The 27,395-nt window shown below is 53.3% G+C and overlaps 13 protein-coding genes across 13 annotated transcripts; 6 read left to right on the top strand and 7 right to left on the bottom strand.

The window, feature by feature from the left end:
• Positions 1-428: 428 nt before the first annotated feature.
• Z520_01709 (uncharacterized protein) lies at positions 429-4,121 on the top strand (the record flags this gene model as incomplete). The annotated part of the gene is made up of 1 exon (XM_016772225.1): positions 429-4,121. One exon carries the CDS (start codon positions 429-431, stop codon positions 4,119-4,121), a length of 3,693 nt encoding a protein of 1,230 aa, XP_016637364.1.
• An 827-nt stretch (positions 4,122-4,948) lies between these two features.
• Z520_01708 (uncharacterized protein) lies at positions 4,949-5,283 on the bottom strand (the record flags this gene model as incomplete). The annotated part of the gene is made up of 2 exons (XM_016772224.1): positions 4,949-5,159; positions 5,246-5,283. 2 exons carry the CDS (start codon positions 5,281-5,283, stop codon positions 4,949-4,951), a joined length of 249 nt encoding a protein of 82 aa, XP_016637363.1.
• Positions 5,284-5,827: 544 nt separating this feature from the next.
• Positions 5,828-6,868, bottom strand: Z520_01707 (uncharacterized protein; the record flags this gene model as incomplete). The annotated part of the gene is made up of 1 exon (XM_016772223.1): positions 5,828-6,868. The coding sequence occupies one exon, from the start codon at positions 6,866-6,868 to the stop codon at positions 5,828-5,830; it is 1,041 nt and encodes a 346-aa protein (XP_016637362.1).
• Positions 6,869-7,778: 910 nt separating this feature from the next.
• Z520_01706 (uncharacterized protein) lies at positions 7,779-8,928 on the bottom strand (the record flags this gene model as incomplete). Its single annotated transcript, XM_016772222.1, has 5 exons — positions 7,779-7,810; positions 7,865-8,614; positions 8,684-8,695; positions 8,774-8,821; positions 8,895-8,928. The coding sequence occupies 5 exons, from the start codon at positions 8,926-8,928 to the stop codon at positions 7,779-7,781; spliced, it is 876 nt and encodes a 291-aa protein (XP_016637361.1).
• Positions 8,929-9,422: 494 nt separating this feature from the next.
• On the top strand, positions 9,423-9,941 carry Z520_01705 (uncharacterized protein; the record flags this gene model as incomplete). The annotated part of the gene is made up of 1 exon (XM_016772221.1): positions 9,423-9,941. The coding sequence occupies one exon, from the start codon at positions 9,423-9,425 to the stop codon at positions 9,939-9,941; it is 519 nt and encodes a 172-aa protein (XP_016637360.1).
• Positions 9,942-10,414: 473 nt separating this feature from the next.
• On the top strand, positions 10,415-11,548 carry Z520_01704 (uncharacterized protein; the record flags this gene model as incomplete). The annotated part of the gene is made up of 1 exon (XM_016772220.1): positions 10,415-11,548. The coding sequence occupies one exon, from the start codon at positions 10,415-10,417 to the stop codon at positions 11,546-11,548; it is 1,134 nt and encodes a 377-aa protein (XP_016637359.1).
• A 103-nt stretch (positions 11,549-11,651) lies between these two features.
• Positions 11,652-12,158, bottom strand: Z520_01703 (uncharacterized protein; the record flags this gene model as incomplete). The annotated part of the gene is made up of 2 exons (XM_016772219.1): positions 11,652-11,939; positions 12,000-12,158. 2 exons carry the CDS (start codon positions 12,156-12,158, stop codon positions 11,652-11,654), a joined length of 447 nt encoding a protein of 148 aa, XP_016637358.1.
• Positions 12,159-12,685: 527 nt separating this feature from the next.
• Positions 12,686-13,474, top strand: Z520_01702 (uncharacterized protein; the record flags this gene model as incomplete). The annotated part of the gene is made up of 1 exon (XM_016772218.1): positions 12,686-13,474. One exon carries the CDS (start codon positions 12,686-12,688, stop codon positions 13,472-13,474), a length of 789 nt encoding a protein of 262 aa, XP_016637357.1.
• Positions 13,475-14,161: 687 nt separating this feature from the next.
• Z520_01701 (serine hydroxymethyltransferase, cytosolic) lies at positions 14,162-15,892 on the bottom strand (the record flags this gene model as incomplete). The annotated part of the gene is made up of 4 exons (XM_016772217.1): positions 14,162-15,125; positions 15,189-15,553; positions 15,684-15,734; positions 15,842-15,892. The coding sequence occupies 4 exons, from the start codon at positions 15,890-15,892 to the stop codon at positions 14,162-14,164; spliced, it is 1,431 nt and encodes a 476-aa protein (XP_016637356.1).
• Positions 15,893-16,338: 446 nt separating this feature from the next.
• On the bottom strand, positions 16,339-17,472 carry Z520_01700 (uncharacterized protein; the record flags this gene model as incomplete). The annotated part of the gene is made up of 1 exon (XM_016772216.1): positions 16,339-17,472. The coding sequence occupies one exon, from the start codon at positions 17,470-17,472 to the stop codon at positions 16,339-16,341; it is 1,134 nt and encodes a 377-aa protein (XP_016637355.1).
• Positions 17,473-17,753: 281 nt separating this feature from the next.
• On the top strand, positions 17,754-19,704 carry Z520_01699 (uncharacterized protein; the record flags this gene model as incomplete). The annotated part of the gene is made up of 3 exons (XM_016772215.1): positions 17,754-17,763; positions 17,814-18,103; positions 18,148-19,704. 3 exons carry the CDS (start codon positions 17,754-17,756, stop codon positions 19,702-19,704), a joined length of 1,857 nt encoding a protein of 618 aa, XP_016637354.1.
• A 989-nt stretch (positions 19,705-20,693) lies between these two features.
• Positions 20,694-22,445, top strand: Z520_01698 (uncharacterized protein; the record flags this gene model as incomplete). The annotated part of the gene is made up of 1 exon (XM_016772214.1): positions 20,694-22,445. The coding sequence occupies one exon, from the start codon at positions 20,694-20,696 to the stop codon at positions 22,443-22,445; it is 1,752 nt and encodes a 583-aa protein (XP_016637353.1).
• Positions 22,446-23,349: 904 nt separating this feature from the next.
• Positions 23,350-26,538, bottom strand: Z520_01697 (uncharacterized protein; the record flags this gene model as incomplete). The annotated part of the gene is made up of 1 exon (XM_016772213.1): positions 23,350-26,538. The coding sequence occupies one exon, from the start codon at positions 26,536-26,538 to the stop codon at positions 23,350-23,352; it is 3,189 nt and encodes a 1,062-aa protein (XP_016637352.1).
• Between the last annotated feature and the right edge of the window lie 857 nt (positions 26,539-27,395).

The raw sequence follows: 27,395 nt of genomic DNA, 5'->3' as shown, positions 1-27,395 counted from the left end.
GCAGTCCGCTTGATGCCTGTTCGGTGCTAAGTGTCGGGTTCTGCAGGATCTATACGAGGTTGGCATGTGCCTAAATGAGCAATGGTGAAAATGCAACGGTCCATGTGCGCCCCTGTTAATGAATATTCGTAGCCGAAACAAACGTGCACCTTAGAGGCGGACGAGATGGTCGAGGCGGGAAGTTGCGAGCTCAACAGTTTCTAGAAGCGAGGAAACGCCAAGAGATATCCTGGTCACATGACGGTCCTGACAAATGTGGTCACGTGGATGGTGACAAATTTAGGCTCCTGCTGCCACTTCTCGCCTCTTGCCGTGGCAGTGACTTGACTGCGGAGACTTTCATTTCACGAATCAACTCTTTCCTCCTCTACACGCTTCGTCTTGTCTCTGCTTGCTCAATCTCCATCGAGGTCGTCACGGCGCGCAATATGTCGGACGGTAAGCACCCTACGAGATCAACTATGGACTCCCAGCTGACATCGCTTCAAGCCGACTTCGATACTGTGCGGCGCCTGCAGGCAGAGCGCAATGCTCAAGCAGCCGGCAAGAAAGGTTCAAAGACCTTCGATCCATCCACTCAACGCACTGACTCATCCACCAAGGCGTCTTTGACTGAAAGTTTTGATACTGTTCTCTACGACCGGGATGGCGGCGACAAGTTTGCTGGTTACCACACCTCCCTCCCCGCCGATGGCGAAGATGACGAGATGCCCGATGCAGACAGCAGTCGGAGACTCGTCGGACAGTATACAGCGACCAAGGACCAAATGAGCGAATTCGCAACCGGAAATGGGGTGGAGGAAGAGGACATCTTACTTGGGCGTGAGAAATCTGCCAGAATAGCAGATCGTGAGACTGATTACCAGAAGCGAAGATTTGATCGTGGTCCTTTGACACCCACTCGAGCCGATCCCTTTGCTGCAAACAAGCATGCTGGTGTTAATGAAGGTGCCACCTACCGTGAGGTCATGCAGTTGCAAGATCTCGAGCGCGAGGAAGAACGGGTGAAGAAACTCATTTCCGAGAAACAGACAAATGGTGACACCGTCGAGCACAGACCAACGCTCAAGGAAGAAGCGGACAAGGAGAATGCGGACGCGGGGTCGACTGTTGAGGCAACGGGACGCAAGCGCAAGAAGAGATGGGATGTATCCAGCGAAGCCACTCCTGCCCCTGACGGCGCCGAGGTGAAAAAGCGTTCGAGATGGGATCAGGCTCCCGCCCCGGACGGAGCACCAGCGCCAACAAAACGATCTAGATGGGATCAAGCGCCTGCACTTACATCGGCGACCCCCGTTGGCAATGCTGGGCTTGCCACGCCAATGCATCCCTCACAAATGGCACAGGTAAGCTTTGGGACAGATATCACGGGAAGAAACGCTCCTTGGTCAGACGAAGAACTCGATATGATGCTTCCTACAGAAGGTTACACCGTCCTCGAACCACCCCCTGGATACGCCCCAATCCGACCTGTCGCCAGAAAAGTCGCCGCAACGCCCGCCACGGCCGCCTCAGCTGGCATAGGTGGCTTCATGATGCAGGAGCCAGAAAACCCAAGAATGCTGGGCAAGCAGCTTCCCACAGAAATCCCTGGGGTGGGTGACCTCCAATTTTTCAAGGCTGAGGACATGACTTATTTCGGCAAACTCGTCGATGGTGCAGATGAAAATGCCCTGTCAGTTGAGGAGTTGAAAGAGAGAAAAATCATGCGTCTACTGCTCAAAGTCAAGAACGGCACTCCGCCAATGCGTAAGACTGCCCTCCGACAGTTGACTGATAATGCACGCCAATTTGGAGCGGGGCCTTTATTCAACCAGATTTTGCCCTTGTTGATGGAAAAAAGCCTAGAAGATCAGGAACGCCATTTGCTCGTCAAGGTTATCGACCGTGTTCTTTACAAGCTCGATGATCTGATCAGACCCTATGTCCACAAGATCTTGGTCGTGATTGAGCCTCTCCTCATTGACCAGGACTACTATGCTCGTGTGGAAGGACGGGAAATCATCTCCAATCTGGCCAAAGCTGCTGGCTTGGCTCATATGATCAGTACAATGCGACCAGATATCGACCATGTGGACGAATACGTCCGTAATACCACTGCAAGGGCATTCGCTGTGGTGGCTTCAGCGCTGGGAATTCCGGCACTCCTCCCCTTCCTACGTGCAGTCTGTCGGAGCAAGAAGTCATGGCAGGCGCGTCACACAGGCGTCAAGATTGTGCAACAAATCCCGATCTTGATGGGCTGTGCGGTATTGCCTCATTTGAAAGGCTTGGTCGATTGCATTGCCGATAATTTAAGTGATGAACAAGCTAAGGTGAGGACGGTTACTTCTCTGGCAATTGCTGCACTGGCCGAGGCCGCCAATCCTTACGGCATCGAGAGCTTCGACGATATTCTCAATCCTCTTTGGACAGGTGCGAGAAAGCAACGAGGTAAAGGGCTTGCTGGCTTCTTGAAGGCTGTGGGCTACATTATCCCTCTCATGGACGAGGAATATGCGAACTATTACACAAGCCAGATTATGGAAATCCTGCTTCGAGAATTTGCCTCGCCGGACGAAGAAATGAAGAAGGTTGTGCTGAAAGTTGTTTCTCAGTGCGCGAGCACCGACGGTGTGACTGCTGGATACTTGAAGGAACACGTGTTGCAAGAATTCTTCAAGAGCTTCTGGGTCCGGCGGATGGCACTTGACAAGAGAAATTACCGTCAAGTCGTCGAAACAACTGTGGATCTCGGCCAGAAAGTCGGTGTCAGCGAGATTGTCGAGCGGATCGTCAACAACCTGAAGGACGAAAGCGAAGCCTACCGCAAAATGACTGTGGAAACTATCGAAAAGGTCATCGCCTCCCTCGGCGCTGCGGATATCGGCGAACGACTCGAAGAGCGGCTCGTGGACGGCATCCTCCACGCCTTCCAAGAGCAAAGCATCGAGGACATTGTCATGCTTAATGGATTCGGGACAGTCGTCAACGCCCTAGGCACGCGATGTAAACCTTACCTGCCACAAATTGTCAGCACGATCCTCTGGCGACTGAACAACAAATCTGCCACCGTTCGACAGCAAGCCGCAGACCTTATTTCGCGTATTGCCATGGTCATGAAACAATGCGGTGAAGATGCTCTGATGGGTAAGCTAGGTGTCGTCCTCTACGAGTACCTCGGTGAGGAGTATCCAGAAGTCTTGGGTTCTATCCTGGGTGCGCTGCGATCCATAGTCACCGTGGTGGGTATAAACCAAATGCAACCACCGATCAAGGACCTTTTACCACGGCTAACCCCCATTCTGCGCAACCGCCACGAAAAAGTCCAGGAAAACACCATTGACCTCGTGGGACGAATTGCGGATCGCGGTCCTGAATCTGTCAACGCAAGAGAGTGGATGCGTATCTGCTTTGAACTTTTGGATATGCTGAAAGCACACAAGAAGGGAATCCGTCGCGCGGCCAACAATACGTTCGGATTTATCGCCAAAGCAATCGGTCCACAGGATGTGCTCGCAACCCTGCTCAATAATCTGCGCGTTCAAGAGCGGCAGTCCCGTGTGTGCACTGCGGTGGCTATCGGAATTGTTGCGGAAACATGCGCACCATTCACCGTCCTACCAGCGTTGATGAATGAATACCGCGTCCCTGAACTTAATGTGCAGAACGGCGTGTTGAAATCCTTGAGTTTCCTATTCGAATACATCGGCGAAATGGCCAAGGACTATGTCTATGCCGTTACACCGTTACTGGAGGATGCACTGATCGACCGGGATCAAGTCCACCGGCAGACTGCCGCCAGTGTTGTCAAACATGTCGCCCTAGGTGTGATGGGTCTGGGATGTGAAGACGCAATGGTCCATCTCCTGAACCTGCTCTATCCAAATCTATTCGAGACGTCCCCTCATGTTATTGACAGGATCATCGAGGCCATTGAGGCAATTAGAATGGCGGTTGGCACTGGCATTGTGATGAATTATGTATGGGCGGGATTGTTCCATCCGGCGAGGAAAGTCCGCACTCCTTACTGGAGACTATACAACGATGCATACGTGCACAGTGCCGATGCGATGGTGCCGTACTATCCAAACTTGAAAGAAGATGGGTTGCCTAAGGACGAGTTGTATATCATGGTTTGACCGATCTCAAATAAAGGTCGGCGGGATGGGCTTGGTAGGATCAATTACGGCCATGGGCCGAAAGGGGGCAGAATTTAGAAACATCGAAACGAGGTCTCGATTTCTGTAAAAAAGAAAGAAAAGAAAAGAAGAGTAAACATTGTGTATGGAGGACAAGCGAGTCTCTTGAGGAGCGTGAAGAAACGAGCGACGGAAACCCACCCACTGTGTTTTCTGCTTCCGGGCGAGTAAGTCATATTGGGGTCAGGTTCTGCATGATTGTGTTGATAGTCAGGGATTCAACTGGATCAATGAGACCGGCACTGGGTTCAAACCCTTTTCAACCCAGGCCAGAGCAATGCCGCAGCAATTCCGCTTGTGAAATGGAGCTGGCAAGGCAGTCAGTAGTGAGGCTCAATGATGGTTTTCCGAAACGCCCCGTGGACTAGCCATCTTCTCCAATGTCCCGACATATTCGCCCTGTCTATCTCTGAAACTTCTATGTCTCGTCCTCTTCTCTTCCGCCGCAAAGTGGGTGGTCTCAATCGTCTCGAGGTGTCCTTTAGTCGTCTTCGGCGGTCTCGGCCCTGCCAGCTTTGGAGTTGAGATACTGGTTCCTGATGTAGCAATGGTGTCCTTGTCAGTATGCGTATATATACATACAAGTGACTTGATATGTCGCATTGCAGGAGAGAAGGACAAGGGGCAAAGAAACCAAGACGACCAGATCTCCTTCCCTTGCATGCAAGGACGTTCACATAAAACCATCCGCCCGGACATCCCTTCGGAAATCTCCTTCTGGTCGTCCGGAGTAGTGATAAAAGAAGTGATAAAAGACTCGACTGAGCTTACCGTCGATCCGCCCAGTCCATCAACAGATACGCCCCGACCAACGGCGGGACCCAGTACAGCACCTGGTTTTTTGTTCGACGGTACGTGTTGAACACGGCGCTGTGCAGGGCGGTTGCGAGCGGGTTGAGCCTGTTGGGCGAGACTGAATACGTGACCACGCCGCGCTGCGCGGGGAGATCTTTGTGGCCCCAGCAGTAGACTGGTTTACTAGTTTTCCGCGAAAAAGGTCATTAGCATTATTCAAGTAAAGATAGGACCGGATTTGTCGATAAGATGTAGCTGGAGGGACATACTGGGGATTGCCTTTGGGGAGATCCTGGTTGTATTCCATGGTTCAGTTTAAGGGTGAATTGTGGTACGGGACAAATATATGAGCCTGCTCAAACAAGGCTTGCACTTTGTCGGGGCGAGCATGGTCGGTTCGTCCCTTTTATATGCCTCTGGTGGATGTTGATCTCGTCTTCTGACTGCTCGAGATGGATTGCCGTCACCCTGAAGTGGAGAGGTACTTGAAGTAAATGCGCTGTCAGACAAGAGAGCCTCCCTCTCGGACCAAGAGGGATGTCCATGTTCTGTGAGGAGCATCTCGCGAGTCAGACGCTGTTATTTTCCTTCTTCTTCTTCTTCCAGAGATGTACTTGGATACAAATTGTGGTACGAGTACGATAGCGTTGGCCCACGATGTTGTGGAGCAGGAATGTCGTTTAACCGAAATAGTATTAGATTCCACTCGGGTAAATCCAGGAGAGATTCCGAGTACCATTTTTGGCGGCAAGGCTACCGTAACAGGTGGACACTGTCGGTCTTGTCATGCAGAGTCGGGAACGAGGTACAAACATATCAGTGGTTGAACAGAGCGCGGTGTCTCGTGTGGGTCACTGGACGTCAGCAGCGGCCCTGCCAAAATGAATAATGAGGAGCATTCGCTGGAGCATCCCGTCATAATCCCCGCGAGGCTCTGGACCCCCAATTCTAATGAATTCGGCCCAGGACATCAGTTCGGATTCGGCACCGCCGTGCGCAGCCACGGCAGCTCGCCATTCTTCAGCAGTGTCTGCCTCCCAGAGACCTGTCCTTGCATCAAAAGGCAGAGACTCCACCATGGGGCGGTAGTGGCAAAATCCTTTCTGGGCCACTTCCACCATTCCGTCCACCAGAATGATATATAGAAGCGTTCTCCGAGCACTTTCAGCAGTACACCAGGCCTGCCATGCCGACAGGTCGCTGCTGAGTGTTCGTGGGAGGATTGTATGAAAATGCTTTGTCCAGGTTGTCCAGAGATCGAGCAGAATCGGCGGTAGTTGAGCGTTGGGCGAGGATCGGCCAAAGCTCAGAATCAAGGAGAGTAGGATAGCCGCCAGCATGTGAAATGCTCCCAGGAACTCGGTGAACGTTAGCTGTTCGATCTCCAGCGATAATAGGTGTTGTTGCGCCCCTTCTAGAAAGGCGGAATTGAGGCCGAGTGTCCTCCCAGAGCCATCGACGTCTCCAAGAACCAGGCTTGCAGATTTCAGCTTAGTGGCCAACAGCACCTGCCTATGAATGTAGGGGGTGGTTCTTTGCTGGAATGTGAGCAAGGGGATAGGTCCCAGGTGACGCTCTACGACCAACATGACCGTATCCTGGTTTGCCATCACGGGTAGCATCTCGTAGCCCTCGGAGGAGTAGGAACGCACGGCGGCTTCGTGAGCCGAAGCGACAGAATCGAAGATGATCGAAGGGAGTGGTTCCCAAGGGCTTTGGGTCGTCGTGTGTGGCTGACGAGAGCTGTCCGTCTCAAGATTGGTCACAGGTTCCAAGTCGTAGGTACAGCGCAGTCCCTTCTCGGCACAACGGGCGCACTGTGGGAGTTGAGGCACGCAGCGACGCTTTGCGGTGGTGCAGGCGTGGCACGCTTTCCGAAGTGACGGCGGCATGGCGAAGGTTCAGGGAGGTTGAAGGAAGAGACCAGGATGTTGGTAGAGACAAGCAGGGCGAAGAGTGACTGGATGGATAGATGGCTTCCTTGGTGCTCATGGAGTCCAGTGGTGGGCACCTGAGCGGTGATTGGGGGTGGTAAGCGCCTGCGCGGTGACCTAGGTAGGCACCTAGGCAGGTAGAAATTGCACCTAGCCTGTAGGGTGCCCCCCGAGATTTGGACTGGTGGGCGGGGATCGGACTAGCGGGCTTCTAGGCTCTACTTGGGCGGGCGTATTGGCCCCTAACCAGGAATCCACTTCCGCAATTACTTATAACGCTACGAGCTCTTCCTCTTTCCGTGCCCTTTCCAAGACTGCAGCCTTCAATCGCGAGATCCATCTGGCCCGACACAGAAGCGAATCAATCTACAGATTTCATTCTTCCGGGTTGACAATGTGCAACGACGGACGAAGCATGTCCTCTCACATGGATCAATGGGAGGGCGAACACCCGTTCGGGCCGTGATGAGAGCCATCGACTCGGCGTCGACAGTCCGAAGCTCCCATACATGGATCGAAATCAGGTAGGCGAACAAATACAAGCCACCGCCATGGTGTTTCCCTTGCTCTTATGGGCTTCAATCGGAATGTTGCGCAGTGTCACTTTTCCAGAGCCAATGGACCGGGGTATTTTGGTTGATGTTCAGGTTGTCAGACTAATTTATGGCAGTGCCTCCGACCAGGAAAAAGGACAAAGCCTTAGGTAGGTATTACTGGGATCTGAACACCCGTTTCTGAGGCGAGAGCCATATCTGTATCATATCAGTGGATCTACAAGGCGCAAATATCCACCACAAGCTCTTCGTCGACAGAAACGAGAGGCGTCATTCCCAAGCTTCAGCGCGACCAGCCGACTTCTCTCAAGCCTCTACCACTTTGCGGCAGGTGGGAATATATTGTCTTGATCAGCAGTCAGATGTATACACTCGAAATCCAGCAAAGGGAAGGGCTTACCCATCACCTCCTGCTGCTCAGGAGTCATGTTGAATCTTGGATCGTTTCCCATGACATCGCGCTTATGCCTTTCCACACCGCTCTCCAGCTCACGATACTCACTCCCCATGATGCTGACGGTACAGCCATTATACGATTCATTCGCTGCCAGGAAGGCCGCTGCCCTCGCCGTTTCTTCTACCGTGCTCACAGGAATACCGACCCTCTTGAGCTCCGGAACCAGCCATTCCACCCTTCTGACAGCCGCTGTGTCCGTGACATGGGGTGCGATCGAGTTCACGCGGATATTCCATGCTGGTGTGTGATTTCTCAGACCCCGCATCAGTCCGATCATGCCATGCTTGGACGCAGCATAGACAGGAATACTTTGACAGTCATAGCCACTTCGAGACACTGTCGACACAATGACTCCGCCCTGGGGGTTTTGGTAACGCATAAAATGCATCGCCAATTTCACAGTATACATCTGGCCGATCAGAGTCACTTTAAGACAGGAAAACTCGGGCTTGATAGGATCCCCATTGGCTTCCTGCTTGAAGTAGTAGTCGCCGCGGTCACCAAAGCCAGCATTGGGTACGACTATATCGATTCGACCAAACAACTGTTGGGCCTTTTTGAACAGGGCAAGTAGGTCGTCCCAGCTGCCAGCATCCGTCTTCTGGTACACGGGGCCATCGACGGGCTCAGTTGGTGGCTGTAAGTCGCCTATCAAGACTTTGACACCGCACTTGGTCAAGTAATGCACAATACCTATCTCGAATTCAGTGTGAAGGCGACTGGGGCGAAACGGATTTCGCAAAGAAGACAAGAGCCACATACCTTGGCCAATACCTAGTCTCCGGCGTTAGCACAGTCTACGCTGAATTCGTGATCATGTCAACGATATTGGACGCCAAACTAAAGACTAACCCGATGAGCCACCTGTCACGATGGCAGATTTCCCTCGCAACTTATCCCCTATGCAAGAGGACGAGTCAGTTTCCTGGACCTGGTACCCTTTCGTCTCCCTAAACATTAAATTTCAGCTTACCAATGTCGCTGTCGGTGATTTTGAGCTCTGTCATGTCTGGGACAAGCTCTTTGGGTCGAATCTTAGAAAATCAGTATTTCGTTCAATGCTTTCTATTTAGACTTTATACAGAAGACATCGGCCTAGATATGTCCGACCTCTAGACTCGCCTTCAACTACCGAGGAGAGTCCCTTTCAATCTGCAGTCCCTCAGGCCGACACAAGGTATACGGAGCCAAGGAAGACAATGCTTGATTCGGCAACCCTTGTTATGACATCTCGACTCCTCGTGCAATCTGCGCGGGGGTCCGGGTGCTTCCTCGGCGTGCTCGGCTATCCTGAAAGATCTCTAATTGCATATACCGGCCGTGGATGAATAAAACTATATATTCAGCGGAGGTGGGGAAAAGGAAGCATCAGATATCCTCCGTTCCACGAGGATCAAGGCTCCCCATCAGCTGATGTCAGTCTTGAGTACATATTTCCCGCTGCAGCCTCGTCTTGTTGCGTATTCATTCAACATCGACCACGTCTCAATTGTGTCAAACCATGGCAGCCGGCAGCCCAGGCTCGATCCGGTCCCAGCTCATTGGCGCGTGGGAACTAATCGAATATGTCGCCTACCTGCCCAATGACGAATCGAACAAATTCTATCCAATGGGGCAGGATGCAAAGGGAATCATCATGTACACCCCCGACGGCTATATGTCCGCGCAGCTCCAGACACCAGGACAGAAGCCCTTCGGAGACAGGTCAGGGTCAAAAGCCGGCTCAGATGCCGACTGGGCTACCGTGGGCAGAAACTATGTTGCATACACCGGCGCCTTCTATCTGGATGAACGCGGTGACGACAAAGGTCGCCCAATCTTGATGCACAACATGAGAAACTCGAACTTGCCGTATCTGGTGGGTGACATCCAGAGAAGGATCATGAGATTTGTCGACGAGAGCGATGGGAAATACCTGGTGTTAAGCTTGGATGATCCTCTGAAGTTCGATGGAGAGGACCGTTTGATCAGGGTTAGATGGAGGAGGCTGCCTTTGAACCAAGCATCGACACCCCCATGAGATTGAGGCAACGAGTGGGATCTCTGTATCGACCATTTGGACAGCTCAAAAACCAGATGCAAACCCTTCCTTCTTTTCCCTTTACACTTAATCCTGTTTCTGGAGTAGGTGGCTGTCGAGCATGTACGTAGTATGAACCATGCAGGCAGGGCCGTGATATCTTGTCCTCTTGTCGCTGGAACCTAGAAGATCTGTCTGTAATGTCGAGTGGTCTCACTTGTGGCCATCGACCCCTCCGTCATGATCATTAAGATACAAGCAAATGTTCAAGGTTTGTGTAGAACGATGTGGATGAAGAAAGAAACGTGTTGTGGTACAGCTGTAGCTGCTGCGCCAAGATGATGTCAGACCCGCGAGGCTCTGGAAACAGTTTGTCTCACAAGGCTCCTTAAATTGTTCTTCAGTCTTCACATTCCCCAACATCATAACAGCAGCCACAATCGCCCGACTCGAGAAAGAAATTCCAGCCAAAGATGAGCTCGTCAGGCCGACACTTTCCGAACGACAAGCCCCCATCCCGGCGCGCCGACGCCCATCAAGAACTCCTGGCCTCCCTTACGCGCATCAACGCCTATAACCCGCCGGTCCAAACATGTTCGACCGGGTGGACATTTCACGGTCTCTACTATGGCCCTACGTCCGTCGCCTACTTGTTCTTCCGCCTCTCTCAGTTATACCCAGACCTCACATTTAAAGGTCAGTCACTCCTGGACTGGGCACAGGCATATCTGGACCTCGGCCAGTCCAGTGGCCGGGAGAGTGTGGACGCTAACCATTGTGGAATTGGAAACGAGGTCCTTGCACAGCTCGCCATCCGCGCGGCGATGGAACAGGACGCCAGTCTCGCCCAGCAACTATGTTCCTATGAGACCGTCATTAACGGCGCGGACGGATCAAACGAGTGGTTGTACGGCCGGTCGGGATACCTTTACTACTTGCGTCTCGCACGGTCTGGCTTCCAGGAGGGTTCAAAGGCGAGTGAACTAATCGAGGCAACCATCCGAAAGACCGTCCAGCGGATCCTGACTTCGAAACAACCCTGGACATGGCATGGCAAGGCGTATCTGGGCGCCGCTCACGGCACGTTCGGCATCTTGTGCCAGCTACTCCTCTCCTCACCTTGGTGCGCGCAAACCGTGGAACAACTCCTCTCATCACTCCTTGACGCCCAACTCCCCAGCGGGAATTTCCCCGCCTCCCTACCTCCGGGATCCGATAAACTAGTGCAGTTCTGCCACGGCGGACCCGGTGCCGTACTGGCTCTGAGGTCTCTACGCCCACATTTCCCCAATCTGCAGGGCAAGATCGACTCCGCCATCAAAGCGGCGCAGAAGGACACCTGGGAGAGAGGATTGCTCACCAAGCAGCCCAGCCTGTGTCATGGCATTGCTGGCAATGCGTTGGCCTTGGACGACGATGCGGAGTTCCAGCATTTCTTGACGTGCATGTCCACCGAAGCCCTCGAAAGCGTCGGGTGGTTGAAGGAGGCTGGGCGGGACGACCAGTTCGTTGCTCTGTATACGGGAGAAGCAGGGAGAGCGTGGGCTTGGGCCGTTGCGGACAAGGGATTCGCTGAGAAGACTTGCATTGGATTCAACGATCTGTAACTCTAGGGACATCCGACGCAAGTATGGGAACATGACTGAGCTAAGCTGGGTTGAAATGCTCCTTGCTGGTCCTGGGTACGTCTAATCAATGTCCCCCCTATGTTCAGGAGTTCGACACTTCAGCATCCCCAAACGGCATATCCACGACCTTGCCGTCCTTGATGTACACCTCCTCCCAGCCAATGGTCCACTCCGCCGAAGCCCAGTCGAACAACTTCTCCTCATCTGGCGCAACAACCTCGGCGTAATATGGGTCCTCGCGAGCCCTGTGGAAGCATGCCACATCTGGCATGAGAAACTCGCCGACGCCGTCGAAGTCGACTTTCTTTACACCTTTCAGGGCAGGGAACCCTGCTAGGGCAGACGAAAGGAGCTTCGAGGGGGTATGGTACTGTGCCGGGCGAGCCATGAGTGGGCGGTTTGAAGAAGTGTTTATGAGAGAACTACTGACCTGCGTGTACTTGACGATCCCATATCTCACGAGCCAGTCCATCGCTAGAGCCCTGTGCGTCTCGGACCAGTACTGGTGAAACTCCTCCTCGGATAGATGACTCTTGCGCCGCGCGAAGAGCGAGAGCTTGACCATGCGTTGCTTGGTGGTGGCCATCATGCCTGTCCTTTTTGGTCGTGGACCACGATCGTGAAGCTTTCTGCTGGATGGTTCTTATGGTAGTAGAGTAATAGGAGAGTACTTTGTACCCAAGTAGGAACGTATCTAGGCAGTCTGTATGTACTTTCCACGGGTACTTACCTAGGTAGAGGGGCACAGCCTGGTCGAACATGCATTGCATCCCCCCGCATTGGGCCCCCCGTAAGGCTGCTGCGCTAGCAGACGTTTCGGGAGAGGATTGTCCGAGCTTCCAAGTTGGCTTTGCGCTCCCGCACCCCAGATTTCTCCATTGCAGTTGTTGTTCGAGTGGTCTAACTGCCTACTAGGTAGGTACCTCATACTGTAAGTTCTCGTCTTAGATGGGACTTTTTTGTTTTGGCACTTGAGGCCTCCTGTTCGTTGAACAGCAGCGGATTATCAACGTTGTATTGCCCTGCGTATCTGGAGTGAACGGCAAGACGGATACACCACCCAAACCACCCCCAGTAACGGACACGCAAGACGCGGCGCATAGCAGGGTGAAAAAGATGCCTTCCTCGACCAACAACACCTCGCCTGCAAATGCGACGCCCGCAGCGCATGCCCAGGCCCATCCCGACATCCCGCCTTTCCCTTCGCCCTCGACGTTCTCGATCCTCCCTGACATCTGGCTCCTCCTCGCGCGGCTGAATATCCTCCATCAACACCCACAGCAGCAGCAACAGCAGACGCAAGCTCAAGCTCAGACGAATGGCCACCACCAACAACAGCAACCAGGGTCATCACAGCAGGGACACTCTACATCTACATCTCAAAACCCGCCATCAACCTCCACACCCTCGCAGGCAAGCCAGCAACAGACACAGTCACAAACACAGTCACAACCACCACCGCCACCACCACCTCCTCCGTCCGGCACAACCACAACCACAGCCGCAACCGCCCCCGCGACATTCCACAACTTACCCCTTCTGGACCTCAAAGACCTCCCCGCACAGATCTACCCGCTGAAACAGCGTCTCGCGAAAGCCCGCGCGGCGGTGACCAGCCTACCGGACGTGAACAGGACGGTCGACGAGCAGGAGGATGAGATCCGGAGGCTGGAACGCATGGTGCAAGGGTTGAGGGGGAGGTTGGGCCGGTTCGGGGAGATTGCCGCCGCCGCTGCCGCCGCCACGGCGGGGATCGAGGCGGGGAGGGATGTCGAGATGAAGGACGAGGACGAGAATGAGGATGAGGAGATGAGAGATGAGCCTATGGAGCATAGGCAGGAGGAGGGCGGTGTGGTGGCACAAGAAGCAGGAGGAATGGTAAAAAATGAAGGTGAGGAGGGGTGAGCGAAGAGGACAAGAGCGGAAACCGTATTTTCTTTTTGTGACGAAAAGGGCCTACGATGGAAACGACAGCTACGACTACGACTACGCACACCTTCGTCTCTGCTTACTTTCCACCTATCGACGAAAAGCTTTGCGCGCCATTGTAAAAAGCAGCTGCGCCGAAGGAGGTGGAGACACTGCCCAAGGGGCACGGACGAGAGCACAGACGAGAAAATGACTGCATAGGGGCGAACCGTCTGTCCCCACGGCCATGGGGCCCGCAAGAAGCGTGCAGGGAGGAATTCATGAGACAAAAGTCCAGCCGAGAAAGGTCAAGGGACATGAAAAGAAGTGACGAGGTCAAACGGCTGTGTGCTATACTCGTTGCCGAACAAACTCGCTCGTGGGGTCTCAAAAGGCCAACAGGCCATGCCATTGTGGCCGACTTTTCACGACCATGCCTGACAGCAACCTCCAAAGAAGGCATCTAGGTACCTGGTATCGTTGAAGATACAAACTTTCGGCTCTTTTTTTGGATCATCCAACTTCCACACTCCTCTTTCCAGCAGCCTTAAAATTTCCAGTCGTTGAAATCTGAGAGTCTCCATGACCACATCCCAGCCAGACACACCCGCCCAGAAACGCCAAATGACATCAAATCATGACACCTTCGCCTTTTTCTTTTTGGAGAGAGCTGGGCGACAATGCTTACACCGGCAAGGGGAAACTCGAAGCCCAGTCGGCAACCTCGGCCCTCAACTTCAAGATGTCGTCGACGGTGTCGCTGCTCACTTTCTCTCTAAAGTCTTTCAACTTGTTGGCCTCCTTGGGCAATTCTCCCTGGATCTTCTTGCACAGCTTGATGCTCGTATCAATGTACCTGGCCACCTTTTTAAAGTCTTCTTCCCCAAACCCGCGCGAGGTCATGGCCGGCGTGCCGATGCGGATGCCACAGGGGGTCAGGGCCGACTTGTCTCCGGGAATGCTGTTCTTGTTGCACGCAATGTTGATCTGTTCCAGCACGGCCTCGACTCTGGCGCCATCAAGGGACTGCGGTCGGAGATCTAAAAGGACCATGTGTGAGTCCGTCCCGTCGGCGACCAACTTGTAGCCCAACTCCTTGAACTCGACTTCCAGGGCTTTGGCATTCTTGATCACCTGTTCTTGGTATGCACGGAACTCGGGAGTGGCCGCTTGCTTCAGGGCGACTGCCAGTGCGGTGATGGTATGGTTGTGCGGCCCACCCTGGTGACCGGGGAAGACGGAGAAGTTGATAGGACCCTCGAGATCGTAGAGGACCTGTTTTCCCGTTTTGGCGTCTGTGCTGCGAACCCCCTTGCGGTAGAAGATCATTGCTCCTCGGGGGCCACGCAGAGATTTGTGGGTGGTCGTGGTGACCACGTCGGCGTACTCGAAGGGGCTCGGGATGACGCCCGCGGCGATCAATCCGGAGATGTGTGCCATGTCCACGATCAGGTACGCGCCGCATTTGTCTGCGATTTGTCTCATGCGGGCGTAGTCGATCAGGCGGCAGTACGCGGAGGTTCCTGCGACGAGGCACTTGGGGCGGTACATGAGGGCGTTCTCTTCGAGGCGGTCATAGTCGATGATACCCGTCTCGAGGTTGACTCGGTAGGGGAAAGTTTCGAAGTAGGTTGAGACTGCGGATATTCTGTGGAGTTGTCAATACACCAACCGATTTTTTTGCTCAAAACAAATGGGCGTATCTGCTTACTTTCTCTGCGCCGTCTGATACCCGTGACTCAAGTGTCCACCATGCGGCAGATCCAAGCCCATCAACCGATCATGCGGTCTCATCAGTGCCTGGTACACCTGCAGGTTCGCGGGACTCCCGCTCAAACACTGCACGTTGACTCCCCACTTCTCACTGTCCAAGTGAAAGGCCGTCAGGGCCCGGCTTTGGCACGTGAGTTCGATGGCATCGATGAACTGGTTTCCGCCGTAGTAGCGCGCGCCCGGGTATCCCTCGCTGTACTTGTTGGACATGGGCGAGCCGAGGGCGTCGAAGACGGCGCGTGAGGTCACGTTCTCGGAGGCGATCAGGATGATGGACTCGCGTTGGCGTTTGATTTCTTTTTTCTATCCACACAGCACTCGAGTGAGTATACGAGGTACCATTCAAGTATGTATGTATATGTGTGTGTGTACGTGTGTATGGGCTTGTATGACTGTGTTGGAAGGTGTGAGGACGGCGGAAGGACGAACGTACCATGATCTCAGCGATCTCCGAATCGGACTCGACGAGGGACTTCTCGAGCATCTACATGGGTACAAAGAGACACCGGTCAGCAAGGCCAATTACTCTTCAACGTCGGTAGCACGACGCAATGGAGTGTGTATTGCTCTCTCTCTGTCTCTCAATCTTACCTCTCGATGAGTCTGCGAGAGGGCATAGCTGCCCGTAGCTGCGGAACCCATGACCGATGGTTTGGACGAGGTAGATGGCGAAGACTCGTGCGAAAATGGAGCTGTATGCAAAAGTTTGTCTCGGGCAGAAGGGGAGGCAACCAAGATATGGAAAGTAAGAAGAAGCAGTAGGGCAGCTGGCGGGAGGGAGCAGACCACAAAATATGGAAGAGACACGGGAGCTGCCCTTCGCACCGTATTTTTTTCTTCTCTACGTGCGAAGTTTCCCCGCGAAAAGTGTATTCACGCACTCACGCACTCACGCACTCATGCCGCATTTTGGGAAAAAAGTTGCATAGTGGGGGATCCCGGTCAAGGGTCTTGGGTACGGTGGACCATAACATCAAAATACCGCCTTGAAAATCCTAGGCGGCGAGGCGGTTAAGCTCATGTGCTATACAAGTACCAGTCCAGCATCCATCAGCACCAGCCAAGGGAAATCTATCAGCCGGCCCATCTTACAACACCTTCTCGTCTACCAGCTTCCGCTTCTTTTTCTTCTTCTTCTCGCTCGAGGCTGGTGTGTCATCTGCACCCCGCAGCTTCTTCTCCGGACTCTTTTCGTTGGCGGCTTCTCCATTGGTTTGATTTCGTCGTGCTTTTCTAGACTGGACCGGGGAAGAAGACATCTGAGCGTCGACGTCGGGTGGAATGTGCAATGTATCACGCATCTCCACATCTTCTTCTCTGTCGACCTGTGACGGCGACACTCCATATGGCACGTAGCGCATCTTGAGTCCTTCGGGCTGTTTTCGGATTTGTTTGGGCGCACCAATCTGGGTCGCTGTGAAGACCACCTGCGGATTATCTGCCTTTGACGGAGATGTGGACTTGGCCGTGTCGACCTCTCGCATGAGAAAACTTCTTTCGATCTTCCGGGCGCATTGCTTGTACTTTCCGTCGGAGCCGTGGGGCAGGAGGATCACCTCGTCCTTGGACGGAAGAGGGTTCATGCCGTAGTCGATACCATTCCGACTCAGGATCGGTTGTCCCCTCAACACCGCCTCAATGTCGAGCTCTTTGATGGAGTCAATGGAGACTGAACTGGGTACTGAAATGTGCCATATTTGTTTATTGGACAAGTCGTCGAATAGATCCATGTCGGACGCGTAGTCCGAGGCCGACCACGTGAGCGGTTCGTAGCCTTTGGGCCGTTGGAAGGGTTTTGGAGGGATGCTGACTTTGTCTCGTGTAGTTGTCTTAACCCTCTTGCTTGAGGGAGTCTCTGGAACTCCTGGAGACAGTCTCTTTCGGCTAGACGAAGGACTCGGAGTCGATGCTGACTCGTTGTCTGAGTCATCCTCCTCATCCTCGACCTCGTCTTCTACTCCATCTTGTTCTTCGTCCTCGTCTTCTTCGGTGTCATTATCTGAAGCTGTTGCGGAAGATGATGCATTCGAAGACGGAAGCCTCTGACTGGTCTTTTGCGAGAAAGTCTTGATACCATTTGGAGTCTTCGATTGAGATGATTTCGACTTGGGTTTCGGAGTTTCCTGCTCAGACGACTGTTCATTTTCGTCCTCGTCGCTGGAATCATACACTCGTTCTTCACTCAGTACGCTATTTCGCACTGCCTCCACTTTCTTCCCCATGGCTGCAAAGTCAGAAGGTAAAGGGGCGTGTACCTAGGTACGCAGAGGTAGATGAACTGGAATAAAAAAAAAGCTGGAGAAAATTGTAGAGGCGGATCTGCGAGGCAGCAAATACTAGTGACCAGCAGACTAGGTACTAGTACCTCGGGACCAGCCGGAGCTAAAAGCTTTAGTGGAAAAGCCTGCCAGGCAAGCCAGGGAAGTGAAAGGCCAAGAGGGTTTTGCTGCAGCGACTTTGTGTGCAGCCACTCTTCCCTCTTCACTCTTCATTAGTACATTTTATGCCAGCTAGTACGTTGAGAGCTCTTTTACAAGTCTAGCACATGCTAACAGGGGTGCAGATGGTGGAAGACTCAGCGCAGTCGCAAGGCGACGGCTCTTGCGGGATGTGCAGGATGCTGCGTCGAGTCCCGGCCAAGTAACTCCTCCCCCAGTATCAAAAGCCGGTCTGAGTGAGGCTCCACCCCTTGATCAGGTTGTGGACAATGGCAGCTTGTCTGAAGATGAGGGAATACGGACCCCGAACCAGTTTGCAACGCTGGTCGAAGCTTCGGCAGTCCATTTCAGCTCGACTCGGGAAATCGAGCAATTGACTGATAGGTCAGTCAAGATCAAACTCTCGCGAGGCCAGGTATGACCAAAATGAACCCTGCGAAGTTGTACTGACTCGCCCAGAAATGTGTTGCGTTGGGAACATATACTCTCTGGGTTAAGCAAGGATCCGTCTCCCTCTACGGTGCGATCCTTACTGCCGCGACGGCCATCCATCGCATCTATGCTCCCGCTACGCATACACTTCCCTCCATTGAAGCCGTGAGCTCGAGTGCCGAAGTTCAACTTGAATCTCTCAATGACGGGGTCAGAAATCTTCCGTACATCGGACTCAGAGGGATGTGGACTCCCTTTGGCGTCAAGCCGTCGGCTGCGACTTTCTACGTGCTGGGTCATTCTTTCGAGCAAGACCCGAAGGCTCCCAGACGCCTGAAAGACTTGGACATCACCGGCTGGAAATCGCTACTGACAGGACTTTCAGACGATGATACAACCAAGCCACGAAGAGTCTTAATGTGCGGCAAACGTTCGTCAGGACTTTCGACCTTGATTCGGTGTGTCTTCAACCGAATCCTTGCCAAACAATCTGCCAGACCAGATGCTACTCATCAAAAAGGAGTCATACTGTTGGATCTAGACACGAATATGCCAGAGTTTGCTCCTCCGGGGATGATCAGCCTAGTGCATATTGCGATTCCTGTTTTTGGTCCATCGTTCACCAACATCCTGCCATCCTCCCGAGAAGGATCCATTCAGATATTGGCAAAGCATTTCCTTGGCGATCTAGATGCAAGAGATCTGGCAAACTGGCACTTTGATCGCATTTTTGACTTACTGGATGCTGAACAGAAATGTCGTGCCGAATTCGAGGGTGCACCAGTCCTTGTTACATACCCCAAGTGGCTAAATGGCATCGACAACACTATGGCGAGCAAGCTCTGGGCAAAGCTATCTCCGTCGGATATTGTCTGTCTTGACTCTACTCCAGACTCGCCTCATTTAGAGCCCTGGAAGCTACTAGCAGAGGCGGGGAATTGTCGTATACACCAAATTCCGGCTCAGGTGTTTGACAAGACGTCTCCAGTGAGGGAGCATGACCTGCAAATGCAGTCATACTTCCACCTGAGAGACACACCTATCAATCGGCCATACTGGGACGACACCCCTGTTTTAGTGACAAGGACTTACTCTATGGCCCTGACGTATGGTGGGAATGCCGCGAACGTATCGGCGATCATGCTGCTAGGCGGCCATGTTGCACCTGAGGACACATACGATGCGCTGGAGGGAAGTATCGTTGCTGTTCTGGCGCTCACTCCCCATGCAGTCCCAAAAGCGCCAGGTGATCTCATCGCAAACAGTAACGACAGCCATCGAAGCGGGATATATCGGACGGAGGAAGATCTGCCGCTTTGGCGAGAGCACGGCGATCTGGAAAGTTCCTTTCCGTTTCCGGCAGAGTGTTCTCGATGCTTGGGGCTCGCCATTGTACAGGAGATCGACATCCCCAAAAGGAAGATCACTCTGATCACTGCAGCCGAACTGCAGGTGCATGAAATCCAGGAACAAGGTCACCCTGTGGCGCTCGTGGTGCCAAAAGCAACGACAGACGGAAGGTTCAAGACGGACTGGGCGCAAAGGGAAATGCACCTGAAAAAGAACGACAGCTTGGTGCGGTAGATTGAACGATCCCGTGGTTCCGAGCACAGAGTCGACGGTTACCGACAAGCAGCTCGACTGGCCAGCAGCCCAGCGTTGGCAGCAGCACCAAGTACCTCTCTCGCATGAGTTAGCTGCGCAAACGGTGCATTAGACTGGCACAGAAAGCATGTGAGAAGAATTGGGGCAATAGTGGATGAGCGGATTATTATTACTCGCGGCGGCATCGCCCCCAGTTGCCTCGAATTGCCTCGATCGCACAGACTTCAGTCATCGAACCAGGGCTGATTGGACACGGCCGAATCCCTAGAATCCATGGATCCATCGCAAGTGGCACCCAAGTGGCGGTCTGAAGGCCTGCGCCTACAGGTCTGCGCCAGAAGGCCCGACAAAAAGGCCAGACCGTCATGACTGCCTCACTTGAATGCGTGAACAGTACCTGCAACTTGTCCAGCTTATTATCTTCAGTCTTGCTCGCTGTCACCGGCGCTGTTGTACTGTGGTCCTGTGGTACTGTTGTCCTTGCTGTACTGTTCTTCCTCATCGACATCGCACCTTTTCTTCCTGGTGACGCCAAATCTCCACACGTTCCGGACCCGCGGTTCCAGTCGACCGTTACGTTGCCAGGTTCATCTCCCTTCGATCGAGCACACGAGCTCTTGCCCTCCCGCTTCCCTTTTGATCGCCGTCTTCAACCATCGTCGACCTTGTTGCGACCCAAACTTCGCCTGCGCCGTTGGACTGAAGCGATCCCTCCCTCACGACCCTCGACTGTTGCCATCCAGCGCAAGGCACTCATGGCTGGCCCCGCCTCAGCCCGCTGCGTCCGCCTGGCAAACCGAAACATGTACAACGTCCACCTCCTCAGACTGTAGCAGAGTTTGCGGTTTGGTTGAAAGAAAAAAAGACAAAGAAAGAGAAGGGAGAGGTTACACAATGGACTTCACAGTGAGTATTGTTGTGGATATGCTCTCATCCTGCTCCGTCACTTTCCAGGACTGCCGCTTGTTATGCCTGTTCCGCCCGCTGCTGCTAATGACCACTGCGCTTTCGTTCAATATGAACTAACGCTCCCTTTTCAGCTCGCACTCACCCACTTCTGCGAGGCCCATGGCCCCAAGTCCGTTCTCTGCACCCAAGTCCTGCCCTTGGAATGTGCATTATGCCTTCCACCGTCGCCTCCTCTGAGAGCTTCCTCGTCCACCGAGTCCCTTGCCACCCAAGTCCATAATCCCTCCCTTGAAGCCTCACAGAACCTCCAGGCTCCGCCATCACTGAGAAAAACCGACACGAATTCCACCTGGCCCACCGATATTTCCGGCGCATCCACCGCGATCGACTCGGAAACAGAGCCTGAAAGTCCTACCATCGAGAAACACCCTCTCTTTCAGCCAGTTGACCAGTCACGGACGCTCTCCTCACAGTGGCGGTATGGTCGGAACCAAGATGAGACCTGTGCCAGCTGCAGTTTCTCGGTCCCGAAGGCCGTAGCAGAAAAGCTCCCCGTCGGCGCACCAGGTAGCAAGAGAGCGAATCACCAAAACAACATCAATACAGGAGCGCCAGTGCTGCGATCAAGGGAATTTGTGTGTCTCCGAGAAAAGAAGAGAAGGAATAGCAGTCTTCACGTCTCGGACGATTCCAAGCCGTCCTCCTACGGCTCATCCGTCACGTCATCTGGCTCCTCCCATGCGACATCACATCTCCAGACTCACCGGTCCGACGACTGTCACGACCACACCCTAACTTACCTCACGGCCAAATCCCCCGCGGATCGGGAGAGCTATGCCCAACTACGTGCTTCTGTTATTCGGACTCTGTCCTGCGAACTTCTCCCCCGAGGCATGTCGGACGGCCCTTTCTGCTTCGGTGACTCCAACACAGGCTATACCATTGCATACGTTTTTCGGCTCACAGATCCAAAGGCCCGAGGCCGACGGCGGGCATACGCTTTCCTGGCTTTAGCGGGGAAGGATGCCAGTCGCGCATTTGAAGCTTGCCCCATGCTTTGGGAATCGTTCGCGCGGATGGCGAAAGGTATTGAAACAGCTGCCCAAAAGCAACGGTTGAAAGAAGAAAAAGAAGCCGAGCTGGACACAAGCGGCAAATCCACCGCCAGGAATTACACTCCCGTGTCTTCCTTCTTGACGGCTCGCACGGTTGACCCAGACGGCCACCCGCGGCGTGTTGGACAAGCCACGCCGCGTAGCTTGGCCGAGATCGTAGGCGACGAAAATATTTTCACATTCCTGCACCAATATTTTGTCGCTATCCTGCGTTGCCTGGGCGAGCGCTTTGGTGGACCGCCACTGGCAGAAAATCCGCTGGTTTACCACTCTACCAGTGAAGAGTCGCCGCGATTTAGCAAAGCAGACGTTGCTCAAACCAGCGAGCATAGTCACGATAGTGATCTAGGTCTCGCAGATTCTAAAACTGACAAGAATCATTTCGAGAGCCTCAGAGACCAAGATACCACCCCAACACCGCAACTTTATCAGATGAGTCCCAGCAAGACTTGGCCATTGCAACAACCAAAGCAGCAAGAGGTGATAGAGACCATTGCGCCCGAGAGGAAAGACAAGTCAAATGGAGATTGCGTATCCGATGTTGATCTTGCAAAGTCAAACGCGAAAAAGACCATCAAAGAGAAGGACAAGAACAAGATGTTCGCCAGTACTAATATGACCTTGAAGAAGCTGACTCCGCAATGTGCGATGCCCATGGCCGTCACTGAGACAGCCCAGAGGCAGGTGGTCGTATGACAAACGAACAACCGGGTAATGTATACCGGAGATGGAGATTTGATGAATACGATACGGCCTCACACCATGATACCCACCACGATGGCCAAGCTGGGACCAAGAGTCCCAGCAACTGGTTCCGCCGACTTACGGGGAATGAAACCGCAGGGAGCCGTTGTCCTCCCTTGCATTTGTACGGAGCACTAAGGATTTTACATGGCGGGCGGGGCGGGTGGCATATTGCTTTCAGGTTTAGTGCTAGTGCTTGACGACGACGACATGTGCGTTTTTCTTTTCGTGACATCAAGCCATGTGATCATGGTCTTTGTCAAGCAAGATTGCATGATACCACGATACATCGAGTGAAACTCTTGATTTTATCTTTTGCGTGGAGGACGGGCGGATATCGTGTACGTTACAGAGAGCTGTGCCTATATATCCCGTGGCTATGTAGCTATGTACGGACGTGGCTATTTACCTGCAATGCCTGAGTACTCATAAGCTTCCTGTTATATATGTACCTAGGTAGTTGGTGGCCTACAATCTGCAATTCGACGTGATTGTTGTTTTGCTACAGTATTGTTTGTAGCCGCTGGACTTTTGAACACCGACAAAAGGACCCATCATGAGACTCGAAAGGACCGTCAAGTTTAATTGTTCAGGCCTTGGACATGCATGATACATGTAACTGCAGTAGGTTTCACCTGGTGATATTCACATATATATCGTACATGGCATAGACATCGTGTTATAGACAAAAAGGGCCCTAGAGACACCGAAAACGCCCACGCTCGTTCACAGGTTTGGTTTGTCGTCCCTCATCCAAAAAGTACAGCTTAAATTTGAATGCCCATAAATTGCACGAGAAAGCTTCCACTCTTCTTTTGCCGCGCCATGCCGCCCCTCCTCCTCCTCCTCCTCCTCCTCAGGGGTACAGATACCCCTTCTCAAAATAGTTTCCATACATGTCCACCACGCCTGTTCGGCCTTTTGGTGTTGCGTTTCTGATCACCTTGATCTCTCCCTTCCAGTGTCCTTCGATGAACTTCATGTCCAGATCGTTAATCTCGCCCTGATGTGAGCTGCCGGAGGGAGTATGATTCCCTTGGCTGGCCGGTGAATTTCCATTCGTGTGCGCATGTGCATACGCGAGTGAGCCTGGGCCAGCACCTTGATCAAAGCCATATCCATAGCCTCTCGGCGCAGATGGCGAATGTCCATTGCTTTGTCTGGTCAGGCTATTCGATCTTCCTGCGCCACCCCTTCCACGACTCATTCGGTACCGCGCCAATTCATCTTCATAGGCCTTCTTTCGCTCCTTTCGCCACGCAGCGACTTCAGCGATGACATCCACTTTCGGCTCTTCTTCCTGCTGCTGGACGGGATTGGAAGTCGGGGGAACCATCGAATCTCTTGACTGTGGGCGCAGCCTGCCGTTTGTAAACTTGGGCGAGACTGGTGTGCCTGCCATCTCAGTCAAGAAACTTCGCACGGTGCCATTCCGCTGGGACTCATTCGAGCTTCTCCGGTTCCGACCCAATGGTAGATTCCTCGGACTTCTTAATGTCCCAGTGGAACCACCATAGTTCATCATGGCTGGGGACAATGTACCATATCCGTGGAGGCTCCCATGTGGACTGTTGGAGCCACTTTCTGTTGGATGGTCTTCGGGACCTAATAAAATCTTATCATCAAAATGCGCCGTGGGGAAATACTTTTCCGGGTCATGCTGGTAGATTCCACACTCATCCTGTTCTTCGCCTTCTTCTCCGAAGAAGCTGAAGTCATTCTCTGCGGCGGACCAAAGATTCTCGCTATCTCGGTCGCCTGTCGAGGATTTACTCATGCTGATGCGCTGACGAGAATGCTGCCACCTGCGCTGCTCGCTGGCATTCGGAACGGTAGGGTCCTCCATCTCCAGGATGATTGTGCGAAGAGCAAAGAGCGACCGTGCATGTTCCAATTCGGCGATATGGCGGGCCCGACCGGGTGGGAGAGAATAGTCCGTCCTTGCAAGGAGGCGAGCAATTGCGGCTTCATCGGCGCAAGCAGAGATGAAAGCCTTGAGGGCAGGGATCACTGGGGAAGATCTTGGGACTGTGGTGGGCACTTCGGTAAGGATCAAAGTTCTCAGGTTGGGAAGCACGGCGGGATGGAGACTGCTCAAGTTCTGCACCGTGATCTTCGGGATCTCTGAACCTGGGTTGGTCGTCTTGGAAGACAACCCTGGAGGTCTCTTGGCCAGCAGTGCTTCTAGCCGAGCCTGGCGATGGTGCAACACAGCCGGAGTTGGTGAGAGAGATGCGTTCGGCTGTGGTACGGGAGTGGCTGTGGGAGCTGAGGTTGGACCCTCCGCCTTCTTTGGAGCGGACGTTGGTGCAGGCTTAGTCTTTGGAATAGTTGGCGCTATCAGCGGTTGAAAGGTCATGTTATCGGGATGAGCCGTCATGGGAGACACTGGTGAAAGAATTGATCTCGTTGTACTGTGCGTTCCTGTTTCGTCAGAGATCTCCGAGTCAGGGGCCGTGGCACGATCGTCGTTCTCGAGATCATCCGCGGCACCGTTGACTACCTCTGGAGCAAAAGGACCTTCGCCTCTGATGGGATTGTGGTTTTCAATAACAGGACTTGCTACCTCTGGCTTCTCTCCGATTGGAGGGCTGAGGGCAAAATATATCACATCACCAATCAATTCTGCTCGTGGTGGTGCTGGAGTGGCATCAAGTTCGAAGATTTGATCGGGAACTGGCAACTCTACCGCATAATGGGCAGGAGCTGGGGCCTCTACTATTTGCCTCGCTTGAGTAGGAAGCTCAGCAGCAAGCGGCTCAGTCCCCGCAAGTTCGACCGAAGACGCTTTTGGTTTCACGACTGCCGGCCCCGGGTCGAACTTTGCCGTGACCAATGTGTGGTCAACACGAAGGTAGGTCAAATTCTTGCTAGCGGATGTTGCAAGCACAGGAATAAGCTTCTCGGCGCCTGGGAAGCGGACTTCGTCAATATAACCTGTAGGGGAAGAAAGCGATTGAGTCCGCGCAATGGTCTTGACTGTGTCAACCGAACCTCCATCGAGAATGTGCAGGCGTTCCGACTTCAGGAGGCTTGATAGGCCTTCGACAGATAGCCGATTGCCTGAAATGTAGAGATGAGTCAGGCCTCGGTGAGGAATGTCCTCAAAAGCTAGTCTTCCAGTGAGGGGCTTTGTGAGTTGCTTGAGCAATTCGTGGTCGAGTTCTTCGCTCCGGAGGGTATCCAGACTGAAAAAGTCCGGCCCTGGAGCCATGCCGACGGGCCAATCTTCCACGTTGAGGTATCCTGATTGTACAGCATCCGAGGGTAGAAAGCAGGCTTGCATCAATGATCGCACGGCCATGTCGGTCAACAGGTTGTCTCGGAGGTCGAGCAAACGAACACGGATCCCAATGGCATTGGCTAGGACCTCGGCCTCTCCATCTCTAAGACCAACTCCCCGCAACTTCAGAACCTGAAGATCTGGCAGATATGACAAGGCTATCAGAACTGCCGCATCTCTTGCGGGTGACGTGAAGGACAGGTCCAGGTAGACCAAACTCGAAAATCTTGGTAGCGCATTCGCAAGTGAGGAAGACGTTGTGTTTGGCTCACTGGAGGCCAGTAGTAATTTCAGTCCGTATGTGGGAAATACCTCTGCTTCTTCAGTCGATAATCTTTTGCCGGCGCTTGCGTTCCTCAAGGCATTGAGGCTATGGTGGTCAAAGAATGGCAGCTTTGTGACAATGAGGCTTTGCAGGTTGGGAAGGAATTCGAGGACGTCGCGCAACCAGGTAGGATTTGGACCGCCATAGATCTCGCTGAGAGCTGGCGGGAGATGGAGGGTATGAGTGAGGCTTCTCACGCTTAATCTTGCTTTGCGCAAGCTTCGTTTGAAGCGGGTGAGAGCGACGTAGACAGCGTCATTCTCAATGCCAAAGTGGGAAGCAGGGTCGCCCCAGAGGAATGGCACAAAGATAGAGTACCACTTCCGCGACACCAGGCATGCCGAGCACAGATCGCTGGAAGAAATCCAGGGCGCGATAATGGACCATGCCTCGCGACTGACTGCGCTTTCGTAGGAGGGAGGAACATCGGGCTTCATGGCGGCGGAGATGCGTGGTCAGTGCGTGTCATTGTGGTTGACGCACCGGGGGCTATAAGGCTGCGAAGATGAAGTATGCGCAACAGACAGAAATAGACCTGGGTATATACCAAGACGACCAAGAACTTGGAAGACGGGGCGCGAGGGTGGTGGACGCAGTCTGAATGGATGTAGAGAGACATGGCGAGTGACGGCAGAGGCGCTATACACGGCACCGTCGCACCCATCGTTGCAATCAGGTGCCTTGGTCGGGGAGCGTCCAGCACGTGCCACGGTTTCTAGAAGGCATCCAGGCAGTGAGCCCGCCTAGCCGAAGCCTAGAAATAGACTAGCCCACTGTGAGTGCGGGACCCCCAAGGCACCAGCTGGACACCAATAACAACGCCCGACAAGTCCCTGGGATTACTCTATCCAAGGCAACCTTAGGGGGAATCCGGGGGCGAGGGTGCACATCATTGCCCGCCCCTACCAAGTCACAGGCACACCAACAAGACAGCCTTGGATCATTTCCACGCAGATCCATTTGAGGATTCTCGGCTTTGACGGCTGTCTAGTCCATGCCTTTTCTGGAGCCTCATTTATTCGCGCATGATTCTACGACATTTGCGCACGGTCACAACGAGTTCTAGATGGCTCGCTCGGTCGTCACAATAGTAGACGTTGAAACGCAACTTTTCATTTCCTACATTATCTGCAGGTCCAGGCCAAGTTCGAGTGCATCTGCCGAGCACCTTTCCAGCCTCGTCCAGATCAATCCATGTCCTGCTGTACAAGAGAGCGCCCTATTGCGCTTCAGACGCCACCTGAGTGGAAAATCAACAAGGGCTGCCATAACTCCCCGGGTATCAATATCATCC

This window comes from Fonsecaea multimorphosa (genome assembly GCF_000836435.1).
Source record: "Fonsecaea multimorphosa CBS 102226 unplaced genomic scaffold supercont1.2, whole genome shotgun sequence".
Lineage (NCBI taxonomy): Eukaryota > Fungi > Ascomycota > Eurotiomycetes > Chaetothyriales > Herpotrichiellaceae > Fonsecaea > Fonsecaea multimorphosa.
Note: the sequence above shows the minus strand (reverse complement) of the source record. Positions and strands in the feature narration are given on the sequence as shown.